This window comes from Lethenteron reissneri, chromosome 50 (assembly GCF_015708825.2).
Source record: "Lethenteron reissneri isolate LAM-NWPU_2019-01 chromosome 50, ASM1570882v1, whole genome shotgun sequence".
In the NCBI taxonomy this organism is placed as follows: domain Eukaryota; kingdom Metazoa; phylum Chordata; class Hyperoartia; order Petromyzontiformes; family Petromyzontidae; genus Lethenteron; species Lethenteron reissneri.
This window is the reverse complement of record NC_083828.1, coordinates 222323-242568: the sequence shown is the minus strand read 5'-3', so window position 1 is coordinate 242568 and position 20246 is coordinate 222323. Positions and strand designations below refer to the sequence as shown.

The following is a 20246-nucleotide window of genomic DNA, read 5'->3' as shown; positions in this document are numbered from 1 at the left end:
GTAAGCATCTGTAGTATACTTATTGACGTGGGTATTTGCAAGACTGATTATAATAAGGTGTAGTCTTTAAAACGAAAATATACAAAAAAAACACGAAAAATACGAACTTGTTATCGTCACGTTGACTGGATTTAAGTGTTATTTGTTGTACACATTTCTGTGATGAAGGTGGCTGTAGGTTTCTTTAATTTTTGTATTAAAAGTTTTAAAATCACACGCGATTTTTGTCACCGTCCCCCATGGTTCATTTACTGATTTATTTTACGCTGACCGCTGTTGTTTGTTGACCAACGTGGCGTGTTTATAATCGGACTGCCACAAAGCACGGGCATTCTGGCCACGGCGAACAATACTGCGGATACACCGTGCAATGTGACATCATCATCATCATCGGCAGCAGCCTGGTCAGTCCACTGCTGGATGAAGGCCTCCCCAAGTCACCAACCACCACCTCCTCTGACGATCCAGCATCTGCACGAGAGATGTTTGTCATCGTTCCATCTCCCCGGTGGACGTTTTCTCTCTCCGGGCGGGTTCCACTTCATAGCTGCCACTCCGTTGTTGCTTTCGACCATCGGGTCATCCCATCGAGGGCGCCGCGGTGGCTAGGAGATGTTAACTCCCTCGCCTGGTATGCAGGATGTCGTGGATTCGATCCCGACCCTGATTGACGCCTGTATATCTGTGGAGTTTGCGTGTCTCTCTCTCTCTCATCATCATCACAGTGGCTAGGAGATGTTAACTACCTCGCCTGGTATGCAGGAGGTCTGGGTTCGATCCCGACCCTGAGTGACGCCTGTTGTATATTTTGAGTTTGCGTGTCTCTCTCATCATCATTACAGTGACTTGGAGATGTTAACTCCCTCGCCTGGTATGCAGGAGGTCGTGGATTCGATTCTGATCCTGACGCCTGCTGTATATCTGTGGAGTTTGCGTGTCTCTCTTTCTCTGCCCGTGGTCACGTGGATTTTCCACCAGGCCCTCTGGTTTTTCCTTCCACATTTAGAATCAACATCACGTTATTGGGCTGCTATCAATTTTCATGTGATAATCCACTTCGTTGAGCTATCATTTGTTGCCAGGTCGCTTTTTAAAACAATATCTATATAGCTTAGTAGGCCTTATCTGGTAAATTTAAAATAGTTTTGTACTTTTAGACGTGTTGTAGTTCTCCACGCTCAATTTTTTTAAAGTCCCACTCGGTGAGAAGTCCAATAATGGGTCATCCTACGGACAGGCCAAATCCTGCCGTAGGAATGTGGAATTTCCCACCATCGGTACCGTGCTCAGCCTGGGAGACTGAGCAGCGAGACGCGTCGATCCTGGTGCAACGGGCCCGATGACACTCCGTAGAATCCCGCATCCGCCGGTGGCCTGAGATTACCTCGTTAATGCTCGCATCGAGAATGAATGAGTTCAATGTGCCCCCGGGAGAGTGTAACAACTCCTGTACAGGCAGTTGAGCACACTGTGACACCCCCCCCCCCCCCTGTACACCGCCCCATTTAGCACAGATCCTAAACCCACTGGCAGCCATCGTTGCCATAATTGTGTCGAGGAGGCAGATTACCACCTGCATCAGACGCGCCGCCGACAAGACATCCGCCCAGGGCATGGGGCTGGACAGCGAGCAATGACGCGTTTACCGACATCGCTCGCTGTCTCTCTTTCTTATTATATATTTTACCATTGCATTATTTCATGTCGTCTGAAATACACGCGCGCGCGCACACACACACACGCACACTCACTCGAGTGGCCCCGTGGCTAGCGGGCCCAGACTACGGCACCCGCATCACGACGACGACAAACAAGAAACCTCTTCTTGGTTCTTTCGGTAGTCACGTAGAAGGGAAATAATAAAATAATAAAAATAAGACGCTGTCTCCCCGACAGACCTGGTCTTCACCCGAGGACGGCTGCTTGCGTTGTGGCCGAAACGTCGTGAGAATTATTTTATTATGTTTTATTTTTATTATTTTATTATTTCCCTTCTACGTGACTTTACCGAAAGAACCAAGAAGATGAATCCCTGCAGTCACGAAAGCTTTAAATCGACAAACAAGAAACCGTTCGAGCGAAGGGGTCCCAGACGCTAATTTTCCCAGCGATTCGGCTTTAACGTTCGGCCTCATTCTAGTTCATCGCAGTGGATGCGAGTGCATTCATCAGCGGGGAGGCAGCGTGTTCGAGACGCACGTCACAATGAGTCACGTCCACGCGGCTGGTGTCTTGCCCCGCCGACGGACGCGTCGCTTTGTGTGCAGTCGTTCTTTTTTTCTTAACTCAATTTGGCCCCCAATTGCATTGCGCTCGCTGAGAGCTGTGGGGGGTGGGGGGGTGGGGTGGGGTGGGGTGGGGGGAGGATGGGGCAGCCCCCGCTGAGACGCGCTGGCGCAACGACGATGCACTGCTGGATGAAGGCGGTCTCCCCAAGCCACAACCACCACCACCAACCACTACCACCACCACCAACACCACCAACCACCAACCACCACCACCACCACCAACCACCACCAACCACCACCAACCACCATCATCAACCATCACCAACCACCACCACCACCACCAACCACCACCAACCACCACCACCAACCACCACCACCACCACCACCACCACTACCACCACCAACACCACCAACCACCAACACCACCACCACCACCACCACCACCAACCACCACCAACCACCAACACCCCACCCCACCACCACCACCAACCACCACCACCACCACCACCACCACCAACCACCACCACCACCACCCCACCAACCACCACACCACCACCAACACCACCCCCACCACCACCACCACCAACCACCACCACCACCACCTCTCACGATCCTGATGGTAACAATACACCCAGCATCTGCACGCGATGTGTTTGCCATCGTTCCATCTCCTCGGTGTACGTCTGCTTTCTCAGGAAGCGTTCCATTCCTTGGCTGCCACTCCGTTATTGCTCTTGACCATCGGGCATCATCCCATTGAGGGCGCCGCTGTGGCGTGATGTTAACTACCTCGCCTGGTGTGCAGGATGTCGTGGGTTGGATCCCGACTCTCACACCTCTATATTTGGACGTCACGTGGCTCTCTCCCCTGTGGTCGCGTGGATGTTTTCTCTGGATCCTCCGGGTTTTCCCTGCACATTTAGAAACGCGCAATTAGAGTGTTTTGCTGCTAGAAATGTCCACATGATGACAAGCCGCCGCTTCGTCGAGTTATCGTTTGTGGCCACGTCGCTTCTGAACAAAAGAGCCTACAGCTCCAGTGGGCCTTACCTGGTAAAGTAAAACAAAAATGTAAAACAAGTTATTTTTATATCTTCTTTTGCCAGGCAGACCGGCAGCCAAGCGGTATAAAGGGCATGATGCAAACTGTTTACTAAATCGGTCTGATGAGTAAACACGCAGTGAGAATTTACATGATCGAGTGCGTATAGCTCAAGGTTTGGTGTTCACGCTCCCTCTCAGAAACAGTGGCACGGCTGTCGCAGCGGTGAGTGTGCTGCACTCAAGAACCGGCCACCACGGTTCGAATCCCGCCCACGGCTAACATCAGTGGCGTGCGATGGCTCAACTGGTCCTGGTCGCCATTTCCTTCACGAACCGGCGTTGGCCAGCGTGGTGAAGTATGGTCAAACAACTGCCCTCCTCCCCCAATGGACCGTGCCAAGGCATGGGGTTACATTCATCCAGCAGTGGATTGACCATGGTTAGTGATAACGATGATCATGATATTTCCCTTATCCACGATCCATTCGATCAGTAAATAAATGATGTCGCAGCAAACTGCGGCGTTTATGCAACATCTGCCGCAACGCAACTTTGCAAAACGTCGTACAACCCGGTGGCATTGGTGCATCAGGCCACAAACCTTGCTGATGAGACCAAGCGAAGTCAAAACCTGCACGGGCAGTTTCACCGTTGGAAGGAATGCGACTGAAATATATTGATCCTCGATTTAAAGCTTTCGTGACTGCAGGGATTCATCTTCTTGGTTCATTCAGACTCTGTCTTCTCGACAGACCTGCTCTCCACCTGAGGACGGCTGCTTGTGTTGTGGCCGAAACGTCGTGAGAATTAGTTCATTAGGTTTTCTTTTTATTATTTTATTATTTCCATTCTACGTGACTTCACCGAAAGAACCAAGAAGATATATTGATCCTGTCAGTGCATGTGATGTAACCGTGTTTAATTTTCAAGATTAAAGAAACCACATCTTGACTTCTACATTTATTGCGTTACCAAATAATCTGGCTTTGCCTGTGTTCGCTGTCAGTGCCTCCGCACATGTGGCTTTAATGTGAATTGCAACGGGAAACGGGCATCATTCAATTACCAGTATCATTCAATTACCCGCGTCATTCAATTAAGTCCATTGGCCAATATGGGTCACTTATCTGTATTGACTCTGCCGAACGTGCACTCCAGCCAGCCCGGCTGCCTCATTTTGTTAATCAAATGGGACCTGCATTAGCCCTTCGGTGTGTGTGTGTGTGTGCTGTGTACGTGTGCTGTGTACGTGTGCTGTGTACGTGTGCTGTGTACGTGTGCTGTGTACGTGTGCTGTGTACGTGTGCTGTGTACGTGTGCTGTGTACGTGTGCTGTGTACGTGTGGGTGTGTGTGGGCAACGGTAAGCGTACTGCGCCGTGAACCCGACGGCCCGAGTTCGATTCCCGCTCGCGGCCAACACCGGTGACGATTTACCTGAACTCGGCCGTCCACCTAGGTCGACTCAGCCTCAAATGAGCACCTGGTGCCGATGTGTAAACATCGCCACTAGGGGAGACAAAGGCGGTCGGGCGTGGTGATGGCCACCCACCCCCTCGTGCGTCGTGCCGGCCTTCATAGGTGCTGCTCGCTAACTGCACTTGCCCCAACAGCTGGTTAAAGCTATATGGGGAATCGTAGTCTTTGTAGGGAGTGTTGGGAGGGGCGCTGGCATGGTGGTGATCGCTTTCCGCTTTGAACCCAACAACCCGAGTTAAATCCCAGGCTATGTTTAATATCAGTGGCGTGCATTGATCAACATTAGAAAGAAAACTGAAGATTATATCAACAAGAAAGACAAACATCCCCCGTATAGCTTGAACAGACTGTTGGAGCAAGTGCTGTTAGCGAGCACCTATGAAGGCCGCCACGGCACACGAGGGAGTGGGTGGCCAGCACCACGCCTGACCGCCTTTGTCTCCCCAGTGGCGATGTTTACACACCACACCAGGTACTAATTTGAGGCTGAGTCGACCTAGGGGAGGCCCATGACCAGTTCAGATAATCGTCACTGGTGTCCAACTCGGGTCGCCGGGTTCGTAGCGCGGCGCGCTAACTGCTACACTACCGCTCCCCAGTATATTAACAAAGAAAAACACACGCGCACCATCAGAAACCAAATGATCTGGAGCAGGTTGATTAATTCACTTACTTCGGCTCGACCTTCCAAGCGGGTGGCGATTGTGTAAAAGATATCCCCCCTCCCCTCCTCACCCCAGAAGATTATCGATTGCTCGTGCAGGTTTGTCATCGCCAGGCCAGGTGCACTCTGAGGCCACGTGTAGTGTCGAATGCTCGCTGCTGACAGGAGGTCACGGGACGGACCCAGCTGCCATGGGTTGACTGACTGAGATGGTTGGCGGATGCACCGGCTTTGCCCTCCACTGTGCCAACTTTAAATTTCGATTAAAAGCTTTTGTGACTGCAGGGATTCATCTTCTTGGTTCTTTCGGGAAAGTCACGTAGAAGGGAAGTAATAAAATAATAAAATAAAACATAATAAAATAAGAAGACCAGGTCTGTCGGGGAGACAGCGTCAGACGCTGTCTCCCCGACAGACCTGGTCTTCACCTAAAGGACGGCTGCTTGCGTTGTGGCCGAAACGTCGTGAGAATTATTTTATAATGTTTTATTTTTATTATTTTATTATTTCCCTTCTACGTGACTTTACCGAAAGAACCAAGAAGATGTGCCAACTTTCTGCACCACCACCGCCAGCAAAAAGACTGGCGCGGCTCACAGCGATGTTGGCAGCGGGAATGAAATGGAAACAATGACAGATAAGGGGCATTTTGAGATGTACCGCGTCAAAGACACAGATGCCCGGGGGCATCCTGGACAGATCGCCAGGGTTGAAAGGGAGACGGTCTTCAACAGACACCTCGTCCGATAATGTCAGCATCATCATCATAACACCTGGACAGAGAACCCAGAGGAAACACTCGAGGCAGATGATGCTAAGCCACGGGACGAAATGAGTGCCATCCCAACGGGGGGGCGGGGGGGGTGAGAAGGGATACACCGTGGGTGTTTATTCCACGTAATTCTGTACCGCAGTGGGACATTGGATTACACGCGATGGACAGGCCCCGGATTATTGTATCGGTAAGAAACTCAACACACGCGTGACAGTTTACAGGCCAGGTGTCAACCCACTGCTTAACGGAGCCCCTTTGACTCATGGGGGATGCTAGGGTCATACTTCACCACTTTGGTCAGTACGTATTGGTGAGGCTGCGGGGGACGTGGGGTGAGGGGCAGAACCGGTTCGGACATCGGTCGCCACTGACTTTTTTTCGACAAAGACGCCCATCCCTCCACGTCCAGCAGTGGACTGACAATGGCTGAGAGATGATGACGACGACGATGACGACGTGGTGATCGTCACAGGTGGAAGCGACAATGGGGACAGGGCGGGGGGGGTAAGCGGGGGGGGGGCTTTCAACCTGCAGTCGATTGACCGATCAGTGAGGATTGTCACTCGGTGGATATCTGGGGGAACACTGGTGCAGTGGTCTATTGCACTGTACTGTGAACCAAACCACCTGAGTTAAATTGCAGGCCGTGGCGAACATCAGTGGCGACTGATATCTGAATCGTTTCTGGGCCCACTAGCTTCACCAATACATACTGGCCAAAGTGGTGAAGTATGACCCTAGCATCCCCCATGAGTAAAAGGGCCTCCGTTACGGTCAAACATCCCTCACGAGCGAACGGCATGAGAAGGAGGAGGAGGCTTTCATCAATCCGATGATTGACAAGGCGCTGTACATTGTCAAGCCGTATGTATTCAGTTGCTTACCGATTATCCGGGCCTGTCCATCACATGTACTCCAGTGTCCCACCGTGATACGGACAGACGTGGAATACAAGTCACGGTCTATCCCTTCTCAAAACCCCCCACTGGGATGGCACTCTTTTTTTCCTTTTGAGACCATGACCCAGAATTGTAAATTCCACATTCGCATGGCAAAGGCCAGGGATTCCATAGGGAAGCATTTGATTGATGTCCTTGAAAATATGCTGCAGGAATTGAGACAAGGTGGCCGGGATTTAAACTCACAGATTTGCAATTGCATTTTTAAAAAATGTTTCCAGGTTAAGCCCCTCTGAGCTATGCAGCTTTTTTAAAGAAGCGATCCGGCTATCACAAATGATAGCTCAACGAAGTGGCTTATCACGTGGACATTTATAGCAGCACAACTACTCTTAAAGGCATGTTTATTATAAATGTGGAGGACCCTGGGACAAAATGCACGCGACCACGGGTGGAGGGACACGTAACCTCCAAATATACAACAGGCGTCAGGGTCGGGATCGAACCCACCACCCTCCTGTATACCACATCTCACCACCGCGGTGCCCCTAAATTCCCGCAGAAACACGTTAAACGTTATTTACATTTTTCTTTTTAATTAGCGCGTTATATTTATTTACACGCCGGAAAACATTTACCCACGTGTCACGAAACCAGAGGGAACATCTTGAGCATTGTTGCCAACGTGTATTTAACGAGCATTGTTTCTGACCTCGGAAGTGCCAATCAGAAACGCAGGCTTTGTCCAAAAAACATCTCACGTAGTCATATCATTATTATTTTCCATTAGCAAGTGTTAATTAGTTCGGCGGTCTCAGGAGACGTGAGCCCATTTGCGGTAGAGAAGTCTTAAAAGAACAATAGACGAAGGGAGATCAATCATTATGAGACCTCCTTTGCCAGTAGCAAGATATAGCAATAGGTTTGTATCCTTTTATCTGGCACCGAAACTGACACTTTTATACAAGGGATCATGTTTGCAATAACCACAACACAAGTAGTCAAAATGCAAACAAAAAGAGACAATCAGTCTGTGGCTTCGCAATAGACACGGTACACCAGTACTTAAACACGACAACCACACGTTTCAGCAATTGGTTCAGTGTCATTTTCACAGGCGTTTAAATATGTTGTGTGTGTGTGTTTGTTAAATGAGAAATAACAGGATTAAACGTGGACATAAATGCATCACTCACCACACTTGGTTCACAGGATAAAAAAATATCTCCAGAGCGAAAGCTCCAAATGCAAGAAATGTAACGCGATCATCAATAACGGAGTGTGTGTGGTCTTAAAATGTAAACGTATACAATAGGCGACGTTTCGGACAATGGCCCTTCTTCACAGCACAAATAATAATTTAATCTTGACTTAAAGCTTTCGTGACTGCAGGAATTCATATTCTTTGGGTGTTTCGGTAAAGTCACGTAGATAGGTTCAAAAATAATAAAATAAAATAAACTACGACGTTTCGGTCTCAATGAACAGTTTTTTTTTAAATAGACGTATGAACAGTGAACTAATAGTAAGGAGCTATTGGGTAACGGACATTGATTCTAGATTTGAAGCTTTCGTGACTGCAAGGATTCATATTCTTAGGTTTTTTTCGGTAAAGTCACGTAGGTAAAAAATTAAAATTTATAAAAGTAAAATAAAATTAAAATCACGACGTTTCGGAGGCAACACAAGCCTCCGTCTTCAGGTGGAACCGTCACAGCACGATAGCTGTATCATGGTACAGCTGTATCATGATACATCTGTATCAAGATTCCACCTGAAGACGGATGCTTGTGTTGCCTCCGAAACGTCGTGATTTTTATTTTATTTTACTTTTATTAATTTAATTTTTTTACCTACGTGACTTTACCGAAAAAAACCTAAGAATATAACGGACATTGGTTCATCAAACAATGCAATGTCAATTTTTCGAAATTTTTACAGTTGCGTTCCTATCTGTGTGTCTCGTACGTGTTACTTCTAAGCGAGCCCCCCCCCCCCCATCTCTCTCTCTCTCCTTTCTTATTTTCGCACTCTTCACAATTCGTTCATTTCCTTCCCCGCTGTGCCACGTTTCTGATCCGCTCTGCCACAGCTCTCACCAGGCACTGATTCAAAACTTTCCATTCATGCGCGTCATCCTCGCTCGCCTCTTATGGGTCGTCCATAAATGACGTCACGCACCTAGGGGGTGGGGGGGGGGTCAGACATTTGTGACGATGTGTGACGAGGGGAGGGGGGTTTGAGAAATGTGACGTCACGTCAAAATGCGCAACTTTAAATAAATATAGACAACACGTTCTACTTAAATTTCGAACTAAAGCTTTCGTGACTGCAGGGATTAATCTTCTTGGTTCTTTCGGTATGACAGACTCTGTCTCCTCGACAGACCTGTTCTCCACCTGAGGACGGCTGCTTGCGTTGTGGCCGAAACATCGTGAGAATTATTTTATTATGCTTTATTTTTATTATTTTATTATTTCCATTCTAGGTGACTTTACCGAAAGAAACAAGAAGACGTTCTACTTAATTAAATAGACTTCTTAATAAATGTTTTCTCCTACAACATCAAGATGCAGCGCCACATTAAATACGCACTACAATGACAATAGTTTAAAGCGATTTGAAGCATGTTTTATTTTTTTAGGGGGGGGGGCAGAGCTTTGTAACGTCATATTTGAGCATCAGCATCATCAGCATCATCCCGATCTGCCGTGTTTCATGACTGTGTTCCACTAATAGACACAGTGCCGTGTTCTCCAGATTATAAGACCTAATATTTGTACCTGATGCCGTGTGTAAACATCGCCACTGGGGAGACAAAGGCGGTCTGGCGTGCCGGCCTTCGTAGGTGCTCGCTAATATCATTTGCCCCAACAGCCTGTTAAAATCCGCGTGACCTCATTGGTAATGGACACGAGTCTTGTTCGTTCGTCTTACTTTCCAGAACGTCTTACAATCTGAAGAATAGCGACGACAACGATGACAACAACTTGCAACGTATTTCTATAACAGCGCATTTTATTATAAAACAAAATACAAAAAATCAGTGCTTCACATGTGAAAATGTCAACACTCCATGAAAATAAAATAAAATATTGACGAGTGCTCTCTACAAGACAATTATGGTGAACAGATTGAAACAGCCACTGGTCGAGTAACCCTCCCAAAAATAAAAAATCGACGGGATTACAGAAGTGAGCATCCCACGTGCTATTCGGTTCGGTTGGAGAGAGAAAGAAAGGCACTAACTTACTGAGCGCCTTAATCCATTAGCAGCAGCAGCAATAACAATAACATAATAAAACACCGCCACTTCATTACGAAAGCCTTAGATGCTTTCTTTTTTCGTGTGACAACCCCAAAGAGTTTCTGTGGCTCAGTAAGTGTTGGAAAATCTCCATGATCAAGTTTGAGTTCCCATTATTTAGATAGTTTTTTTCACTCCACCGTTATTCTATCTAATTGCTCCTGTATCGGTAACAATGCTCGCTACTTAAGACCGCGGGGCAGGGCGGGGGTTGCTTTGGCTCGGGACATCACGCGCTATTGTTGTCAATAAAAAAACTAAATTTCAGACGGCGTGGCAGACAATCTTCATTCACACGCGATATTCAATTTGCAAATCCGCGCAGCACACGAGACCGATTGTGCCATTAGAGCATTCGTTTTAATGACACCAAGCGGCACGTTCAAAGTCCCGACCCCCCCCAACACATCGCATAAGCAATATCCCAAGGGATATTTACGGCCTTGAAAAAAAGAATACTTTTAAAACAACATGCTTACATCCCCGTGTGAGTGCACGTGTGTGGGGGAGCGGTGGCGCAGTGGTTAGCGCACTGCGCGACAAACCTCGCGGGCCGAGTTGGATTTCAGCTCGAGGCCACCAACAAATGCAGTGACAATTATCTGAACAGGTGCTGGGCCTCCCCTATGTCGACTCAGCCTCAAATCGGCACCTGATACAACGTGTAAAACATCACCAATAGGGAGACAAAGGCGGCAGTGCGTGGCGCTGTCAGCCTTAATAGGTGCTCGCGAACAACACATGCTCTTGTACTCTGTGCGGCTGAACTGCCCCCCCCCCCTCTTTGCTTTGCGAGGCAGACGCTACCATGGAAATGGTTGAACGTTAATTAATGGTTTGTTCACTGTTGTAACATTATTCTAACGCCTAACATTTTTTTTTGTTTATGAACGTAATTGCTGTGGTGGATAGGATCGCAGTAATTACAGTGATTTACACCGCACAGAACTACACTGCTCTCATCTGTCGCAGGTAATTATGTGAAGTTCGTCTGTGTGTGTGTGTATTTGGAACGTGTGTGTGTGCCCGCATTATTTTTCATGTATTTATAGATCTTGCGTTTGTGTATCACACTCTATCGGAGGCGAATTCCTTTCTTCATCGGCTATGCACGCTTCATGAGCACGAGAGGTGAAGAACCGTTGAACGTTCGGACAGTAATGGTACCGGCTCATTTGGGGCCACCCATCCTTTTAAATCTATGAACTCTCGGTGAGATAACGTCATAACGTCGGAGATAGAGACAAGAGATAGAGATGTATGTTAATCTTCTTTCGCACCGTACCTAGCCAACCGTGCTAATGGGAGGTGCGGTGAAGGACAACAAACTAACACACGAAAAGCATTGTGAAAAAAAATTCAATCGAAATTTTAAAGTGTATATCTCCAGTGGGCTTCCGAACATCGGAAGGAAGAGCGTTCCAGACGGCCGCAGAAGCCCATCTGCAAGCACGTGATGTTTAGCAGACAAAAGCCGCCGCTGCTGCTGCGAGAATGACCCGGGCTCGCGTGATGGTTTATGCCCCTTGACGAGATCTAGTGCGATAAGAAATGTGCGATGAGATATGTGCGATCAGAGATATGTGGACACAAGTTCGAGCTGCAGTGGGATCACAAACGTACAGACGAGACGCGGTGAGATGAGTGATGCAGACACAGATGAGAGAGACAAATTAACATTGCCTGTCGAAGTATATTCGGATCTACATTCAAGCTGATAATTGTAGATTTCTAATGAATCTAGGAACCCTTGAGTCACCTGGCCCCACCCCGAACCTTTGCTTTGCCTGCTGGTGCCGACAGCCACTGCTGCGTTAGAATGACCCTGCACTGTGTGAGAAACATCACAGCCAACGGGCTCACTTGTTGGAAGAGAACATTTTAGAGAGATAAAAGTATAGACCCGACAATTTTTGTGAGAGTGTGTGGAGGGGAGTAGAGTGAGATGAGAGAGGTAGGAGAGTGCGTGGAGGGGAGTAGAGTGAGATGAGAGGGGAGAGGCAAGAGAGTGCGTGGAAGAGAGTAGAGTGAGATGAGAGGGGAGGGGTAGGAGAGTACGTGGAGGCGAGAAGAGTGAGTTGAGAGGGGAGAGGTAGGAGAGTGCGTGGAGGAGAGTAGAGTGAGATGAGAGGGGAGAGGCAGGAGAGTGCGTGGAGGGGAGTAGAGTGAGATGAGAGGGGAGAGGCAGGAGATTGCGTGGAGGGGAGTAGAGCGAGATGAGAGGGGAGAGGCAGGAGAGTGCGTGGAGAGAGTAGAGTGAGATGAGAGGGGAGAGACAGGAGAGTGCGTGGAGGGGAGTAGAGTGAGATGAGAGGGGAGAGGTAGGAGAGTGCGTGGAGGGGAGTAGAGTGACATGAGAGGGGAGAGGAAGGAGAGTGCGTGGAGGGGAGTAGAGTGCGATGAGAGGGGAGAGACAGGAGAGTGCGTGGAGGGGAGTAGAGTGAGATGAGAGGGGAGAGGTAGGAGAGTGCGTGGAGGGGAGTAGAGTGACATGAGAGGGGAGAGGTAGGAGAGTGCTGTGGAGGGGAGTAGAGTGACATGAGAGGGGAGAGGTAGGAGAGTGCGTGGAGGAAAGTAGAGTGAGATGAGAGGGGAGAGGTAGGAGAGTGCGTGGAGGGGAGTAGAATGAGATGAAAGGGGAGGGTTAGGACAGTGTGTGGAGGGGAGTAGAGTGAGATGAGAGGGGAGAGGTAGGAGAGTGCGTGGAGTGGAGTAGAGTAAGATGAGAGGGGAGGGGTAGGAGAGTGCGTGGAGGGGAGTAAGTAGAGTGAGATGGGAGGGGAGAGGCAAGAGAGTGCGTGGAGGGGAAGTAGAGTGAGATGAGAGGGGAGAGGTAGGAGAGTGCGTGGAGGGGAGTAGGGTGAGATGAGAGAGGGGAGAGGTAGGAGAGTGCGTGGAGGGGAGTAGGGTGAGATGAGAAGGGAGAGGTAGGAGAGTGCATGGAGGGGAGTAGAGTGAGATAGTGGGGAGAGGCAGGAGAGTGCGTGGAGGGGAGAGTAGAGTGAGATGAGAGGTAGGAGAGTACGTGGAGGGGAGTAGAGTGAGATGATAGGTAGGGACAGTGCGTGGAGGGGAGTAGAGTGAGATGAGAGGGGAGAGGTAGGAGAGTGCGTGGAGGAGAGTAGAGTGAGATGAGAGGGGAGAGGCAGGAGAGTGCGTGGAGGGGAGTAGAGTGAGATGAAAGAGGAGAGGTAGGAGAGTGCGTGGAAGAGAGTAGAGTGAGATGAGAGGGGAGGGGTAGGAGAGTGCGTGGAGGCGAGAAGAGTGAGTTGAGAGGGGAGAGGTAGGAGAGTGCGTGGAGGAGAGTAGAGTGAGATGAGAGGGGAGAGGCAGGAGAGTGCGTGGAGGGGAGTAGAGCGAGATGAGAGGGGAGAGGCAGGAGAGTGCGTGGAGAGAGTAGAGTGAGATGAGAGGGGAGAGACAGGAGAGTGCGTGGAGAGAGTAGAGTGAGATGAGAGGGGAGAGACAGGAGAGTGCGTGGAGGGGAGTAGAGTGAGATGAGAGGGGAGAGGTAGGAGAGTGCGTGGAGGGGAGTAGAGTGACATGAGAGGGGAGAGGCAGGAGAGTGCGTGGAGGGGAGTAGAGTGAGATGAGAGGGGAGAGGTAGGAGAGTGCGTGGAGAGAGTAGAGTGAGATGAGAGGGGAGAGGCAGGAGAGTGCGTGGAGGGGAGTAGAGTGAGATGAGAGGGGAGATGTAGGAGAGTGCGTGGAGGGGAGTAGAGTGACATGAGAGGGGAGAGGTAGGAGAGTGCGTGGAGGAAAGTAGAGTGAAATGAGAAGGGAGAGGTAGGAGAGTGCGTGGAGGGGAGTAGAGTGAGATGAAAGGGGAGGGTAGGAGAGTGTGTGGAGGGGAGTAGAGTGAGATGAGAGGGGAGAGGTAGGAGAGTGCGTGGAGGGGAGTAGAGTGAGATGAGAGGGGAGGGGTAGGAGAGTGCGTGGAGGGGAGTAGAGTGAGATGGGAGGGGAGAAGCAGGAGAGTGTGTGGAGGGGAGTAGAGTGAGATGAAAGGGGAGGGGTAGGACAGTGCGTGGAGGGGAGTAGAGTGAGATGAGAGAGGAGAGGTAGGAGAGTGCGTGGAGGGGAGTAGAGTGAGATGAGAGGGGAGAGCTGGGAGAGTGTGTGGAGGGGAGTAGAGTGAGATGGGAGGGGAGAGGCAAGAGAGTGCGTGGAGGGGAGTAGAGTGAGATGAGAGGGGAGAGGTAGGAGAGTACGTGGAGGGGAGTAGAATGAGATGAAAGGGGAGAGGTAGGAGAGTGCGTGGAGGGGAGTAGGGTGAGATGAGAGGGGAGAGGTAGGAGATGTGCGTGGAGGGGAGTAGGGTGAGATGAGAAGGGAGAGGTAGGAGAGTGCATGGAGGGGAGTAGAGTGAGATGAGTGGGGAGAGGCAGGAGAGTGCGGGGAGGGGAGTAGAGTGAGATGAGAGGTAGGAGAGTACGTGGAGGGGAGTAGAGTGAGATGATAGGTAGGAGAGTGCGTGGAGGGGAGTAGAGTGAGATGAGAGGGGAGAGGTAGGAGAGTGCGTGGAGGAGAGTAGAGTGAGATGAGAGGGGAGAGGTAGGAGAGTGCGTGGAGGAGAGTAGAGTGAGATGAGAGGGGAGAGGTAGGAGAGTGCGTGGAGGAGAGTAGAGTGAGATGAGAGGGGAGAGGCAGGAGAGTGCGTGGAGGGGAGTAGAGCGAGATGAAAGAGAAGAGGTAGGAGAGTGCGTGGAGGGGAGTAGAGTGAGATGAGAGGGTAGAGGTAGGAGAGTGCGTGGAGGGGAGTAGAGTGAGATGAGAGGGTAGAGGCAGGAGAGTGCGTGGATGGGTAGTAGAGTGAGATGGGAGGGGAGAGGCAGGAAAGTGCGTTGATGGGAGTTGAGTGAGATGAGAGGGTAGAGGCAGGAGAGTGCGTGGATGGGAGTAGAGTGAGATGAGAGGGGAGGGGTAGGAGAGTGCGTGGAGGGGAGTAGAGTGAGATGAGAGGGGAGAGCTGGGAAAGTGTGTGGAGGGGAGTAGAGTGAGATGGGAGGGGAGAGGCAGGAGAGTGCGTGGAGGGGAGTAGAGTGAGTTGAGATGAGAGAGGTAGAAGAGTGCGTGGAAGAGAGTAGAGTGAGATGAGAGGGTAGAGGTAGGAGAGTGAGTGGAGGGGAGTAGCGTGAGATGGGAGAGGTAGAAGAGTGCGTGGAAGAGAGTAGAGTGAGATGAGAGGGTAGAGGCAGGAGATTGCGTGGATGGGAGTAGAGTGAGATGAGAGGGGAGAGGTAGGAGAGTGCGTGGAGGGGAGTAGAGTGAGATGAGAGGGGAGGGGCAGGAGAGTGCGTGGAGGGGATCAGAGTGAGGGGAGAGCGAGACAGTGGCAAGTCCATGGAGGATTTTGAGAGTAGGTGAGTGACATCTTCAAGTTGATCCGGAATTGAATTGGGGCTCCGTGGAGCGATCAGAGTGCAGATGCGCGACGTGCCCTCACTGGCGGCTACTGGTGAGGAGTCTGGCAAGCTCAGCTGGGACCATCTGAAGTTTGGTCCACTGAGATGATGACGCACCCTAGGTAATGAATTTGAGGACGTGCATTCAATGCCACGATCAACGTTGTTAATTTCCAGCGCATCATCATCATGCATGCATGCATGTACGTTGAACGGAACGACCCTACCATGGGAATGTAGTTGAGTAGCAACCGGGCACGTGTTCTTTATTTTGCCTTAACTAGGAATCACGTCGGCTTAACGTTGCCCATAAGGCGCTTACATCTTCCCGCGGAGCAGCGGGAGACGAGAGCCAAGTCAATAGCGTGTTTGTTTGTTTGTTTACATAAGTGGGCGTCTTTCCGGCGCATCATCACATTCATACTTGAACATCTTCTTGGTTCTTTCGGTAAAGTCACGTAGAAGGGAAGTAATAAAATAATAAAAATAAAACAATAAAATAATGTTTTATTTTTTATTATTTTATTACTTCCCTTCTACGTGACTTTACCGAAAGAACCAAGAAGATGAATCCCTGCAGTCACGAAAACTTTAAATCGAAAAATACTTGAACATGTTTTTTTTTAATAAAATCTAAACAATTAGAACAGCAATTATATATATCCCAAGGCTGCCCGTGGCCCACCTCTGACGGGCTGAATAATTATTACCGACCGAACCGTGACCTGGGAGGCCGTGGATCGTTGCTTTTTCGTTAGCAGCGGTCGCTTTGTCGAGAGGCGATTCCGTGTGCGGTGGCGAGTCGACGAAACCCCGGGCACCAACACCAGCTGACGGTCATCTCAACCGGTGCCGGGCCTCTCCTAGGTCGACTCAGCATCGAATGAGTACCTGGTGCGGCGTGCGGGGCGTGGTTTGCAGGCCTGCCCCCCCCCCCCCCCAATGCCCGTTCGTGTGCCGTGCCGGCTTTTCATAGGTGCTACTCGCTAACAAATGCACTTGCCCCAAAAGTCCGCTAAGGCTATACGGGGATCTTTGCCTTTGTGTGTGTGTGTGGTGGGGGTGGTGAAGAGGTGCCAGGGTTAAAGGGGAGGAGGTGCCCTTGCTGTGTCAATGCTCTTACTAAGAATTCCCCCCCTCCACTACCACCCCATCATCCACCCCGTACCAAACCTTCCCTTCCATCAATTCCCCGACGCCCCCTGCAGAGATGAAACGCCCTTAAGCAGGCGCGGCTAAATTAACTCCTCTGAGTATCGCGGGCAGAACACCCGGCTGCATTTGAGACGAGCACGATGTTTGCCTGCTGCGAACGGGCAATTTTTTTGACACTCTCACGAGATACATTCCCATATCTATCGTCTTCTTTCGGTTTGTACTTTTTTTTTTTATCTCAAAAGTTGAAAAATGCAGTTTTCATTCGCAAGTAACGAGCAAACCTGGTTGTTGTTCGGTCCCTAGCTGTCACATGATCAGGAGCCCAGACATTTACTCTGCGGATGCAGGGCTGGATTAAGATTTTGTAGGCCCCGGGGCTACAGATACTGTGAGGCCCCCCCTCAGTAATATTTTCATAAGGAAAACAAAGTTAAAGAAAAATAAAATTGTACTTTTTACAAGGCTAGCAACAAATACAATTCGGCATTCAGAAATGGAATAACTTTTCACTTCATCTCTGAAGGCCCTCCAGCTGTCGGAGGCCCCTGGGTCTGCCAGCCCCTAAAGCCCCCGTGCCTTAATCCGAGCCTGTTTGAATGATGTGTAGACGTTGCTTCCGTTGATTGCATTTGAATCCGGTCCTATTCGCAAGCTTAAACAAACAACAACGACAACGTCTCACCGTGCGCACCATCAACAGACAATGCACACAATTAGGAGGCAAACTAATTTACTTTTCAAACATTATTGGAACCTCATTTGCCAGTAAAAAATATGATTATTGGTTTTTTACCCTTTTATCTGGCAACAAAACTGATACCTTTTTTTACAAGGAGTCATGTTTGCATAGACCACAATACCTGCAGTCGTAATGCAAACAAAAAACATAACTCTGATAATGATATACACTGTCCTTGAAGTTGACTGGTCCACGCCCGAGACAGCTTTCCTTAGAGCCTAGTCTCACACGGCGTTGGACCAGATGACGCCAAAAGGAATTGTGGTCTATGCAAACATGCCTCCTTGTAAAAAAAGCTGTCAGTTTTGTTGCCAGATAAAAGGGTAAAACATTTTTTTCAAACATTGTGTCGCTGTTTTGTCGAAACGTTATCCCGGTTGTGTCGTCACGAGACAAAGCATTCATTCTGAACTCTCGCAGAGCAATGCAACGCTTCGAGCCAGAGAACGGCACACAGAAGCGGACATCACAGAGCTACCACTGAGAACCCTTCAATGAATTGACCCCGAGACATTGGTCGCAGTGTGACAGTCGAACCGAGATTTCAAGCTCAGAGCTGGAATCTATCCAAAAGTGTCCGCCGAATTCACCTCGAAAAGTAATAAAAAAATCATTTATATTTCATTTTACATTTGTTTTATCTACGTGACTTTACCGAAAGAACCAATACTACTGGTAGGAACCTCCTGGTTACACCAGCCCACAGGGGATTATTGTGTCCGTCGTGCAGGGAAGGGCTGGGTGGGGAGGGAAGGGCTGGGTGGGGTGTGGAGGTTGGGAAGGGGCTGGGTGGGGAGGGTGGGGAGGGGCTGGGTGGGGGGTGGGAGGGGTGGGGCTGGGTGGAAAGGGGCTGGTCACACCGTGGTGCCCTTATAAAACTCAACGTTTAACCTACTCACGCCGGCTTGTGCCCGCCCTCACAGTCGGGCATATTTGCGGAATACACCACGCCGCCGTTGATCCTGGCCATTGACCGAGCAACCCAACGTTCCTACCAGCTCCCTCCGCAGGAATGTGTTGTGAATTCCTGCAGTCACGCACCAGGGTCGCAACGGGTACCCGTACCCGGCCATACCCGTACCCTACCCGTACCCGGCTGGGTACGGGTAGGGTACGGGTATCGTGTACCTGATTGCGACCTCTGGGATGAAGCCATGTTGCAGGCGCGGGTGGGTTGATTCTAGGAACTTGAATTGTGAGAAGAGAAAAGACGTTGGGAAATGAGTGACAAACAGTTACTCACCAGTGACTCACAGTCTACCCGTACCCGCACCCGGCCGGGTACGGGTAGCCGGGTATCGGGTAGGGTACGGGTATTGGGTACCCGGTTGCGACCTCTGCTGTGCTGTGACCCAGACGTGATTCATGCCACTGCTCCCGCACGTTACACTTGCAGGGAAACACGCGTCCGGATGCAAATGCAATAATGAATGTGATAGTGATGATCATAATCATCAAGCGAGTATTTTGGTCTCGGCGATATCATTCCTCTAGCGCAAGGACGGCGCTAAGTTTCACAGGCACAGTTTGCAGTGGTTTCCGGGGAGAGGGCGATGCTGTTTGTAGTGTGTGATCCCAATAGAGTATTTTGTAGGTAATACTTTTAAATATATATCTTTGTGAAAACGTTCACGTTGACTTGTTTTTTTGTTTGGCCAAAGTTGGAACTCAAGAGACCAAGAATAGTCGTATTTGGTAAATTGTAACCTCGAAAATGTAAACGTGTCATTAAACCCGCCACCACCCGACACAGCCCATTATTAGTAAGGTTTGTCACGCACACAACACATGCCAATTAAGTCACTAGTGCAGCAATAACTGGTTGTTTGTTGGAGAGTAAACGCACAACAACATTTACAATTTGGAAAAAAACAACAGCAACAATAACAACAATGCCGTGCCAACCATTTCCGAATTACACCACGGAATCTTTAACTTAAACCGGGAAGAATATAGCACGTGGTATTTTACGGCGGTATTAACCAGGGCGGACTTTTGGGTTCGAACTACAAACCTCTTGCACGTCACCACCACCCACCCCACCCCCCCATGTGTTAAATTATTCACGTGAAAATACACGCACGCACACACACACTCACATGTACAAAGGAGGATAGTTCAGAAATTTTGAGAATTAAATATTAACGGCGTCACGTAATCTAAATTCATGTTTATTTAAAGTTTCCCCCGCATTTAATACTTCATGCAATAATCGCGGAGTGTATTCAGTTAAAAGTTAATGCCCTCTGTGAAGTGGTGATGTGGCAATGCAATTGACTCTCCGTTAGAGCGTTCTGAAATCAATGTTATTCCGTGATCAACTAAGTCCATTATTATCATCATCGCCATCACACCTCCAGGGTTGATAAAATAGATGCCTATTCTAAGGTTTTTTTCGGTAAAGTCACGTAGGTAAAAAATGTAATTAATAAAAGTAAAATAAAAATAAATAAAAAATCACGACGTTTCGGAGGCAACACAAGCTTCCGTCTTCAGGTGGAACCGTCACAGCACGATAGCTGTATCAAGTGAGAGAAATTCCAAGAACA

General features: G+C 49.3%; 1 protein-coding gene across 1 annotated transcript in view; it reads left to right on the top strand.

Annotated features, from left to right (window-relative positions):
* The window catches only part of LOC133355005 (atrial natriuretic peptide receptor 1-like), a 73105-nt gene extending 71468 nt beyond the window's left edge, over positions 1-1637 (top strand). The window contains 1 exon segment of the mRNA XM_061572262.1: positions 1510-1637. Within this exon segment, the coding sequence (XP_061428246.1) occupies positions 1510-1637 (128 nt within the window).
* Positions 1638-20246: the final 18609 nt, after the last annotated feature.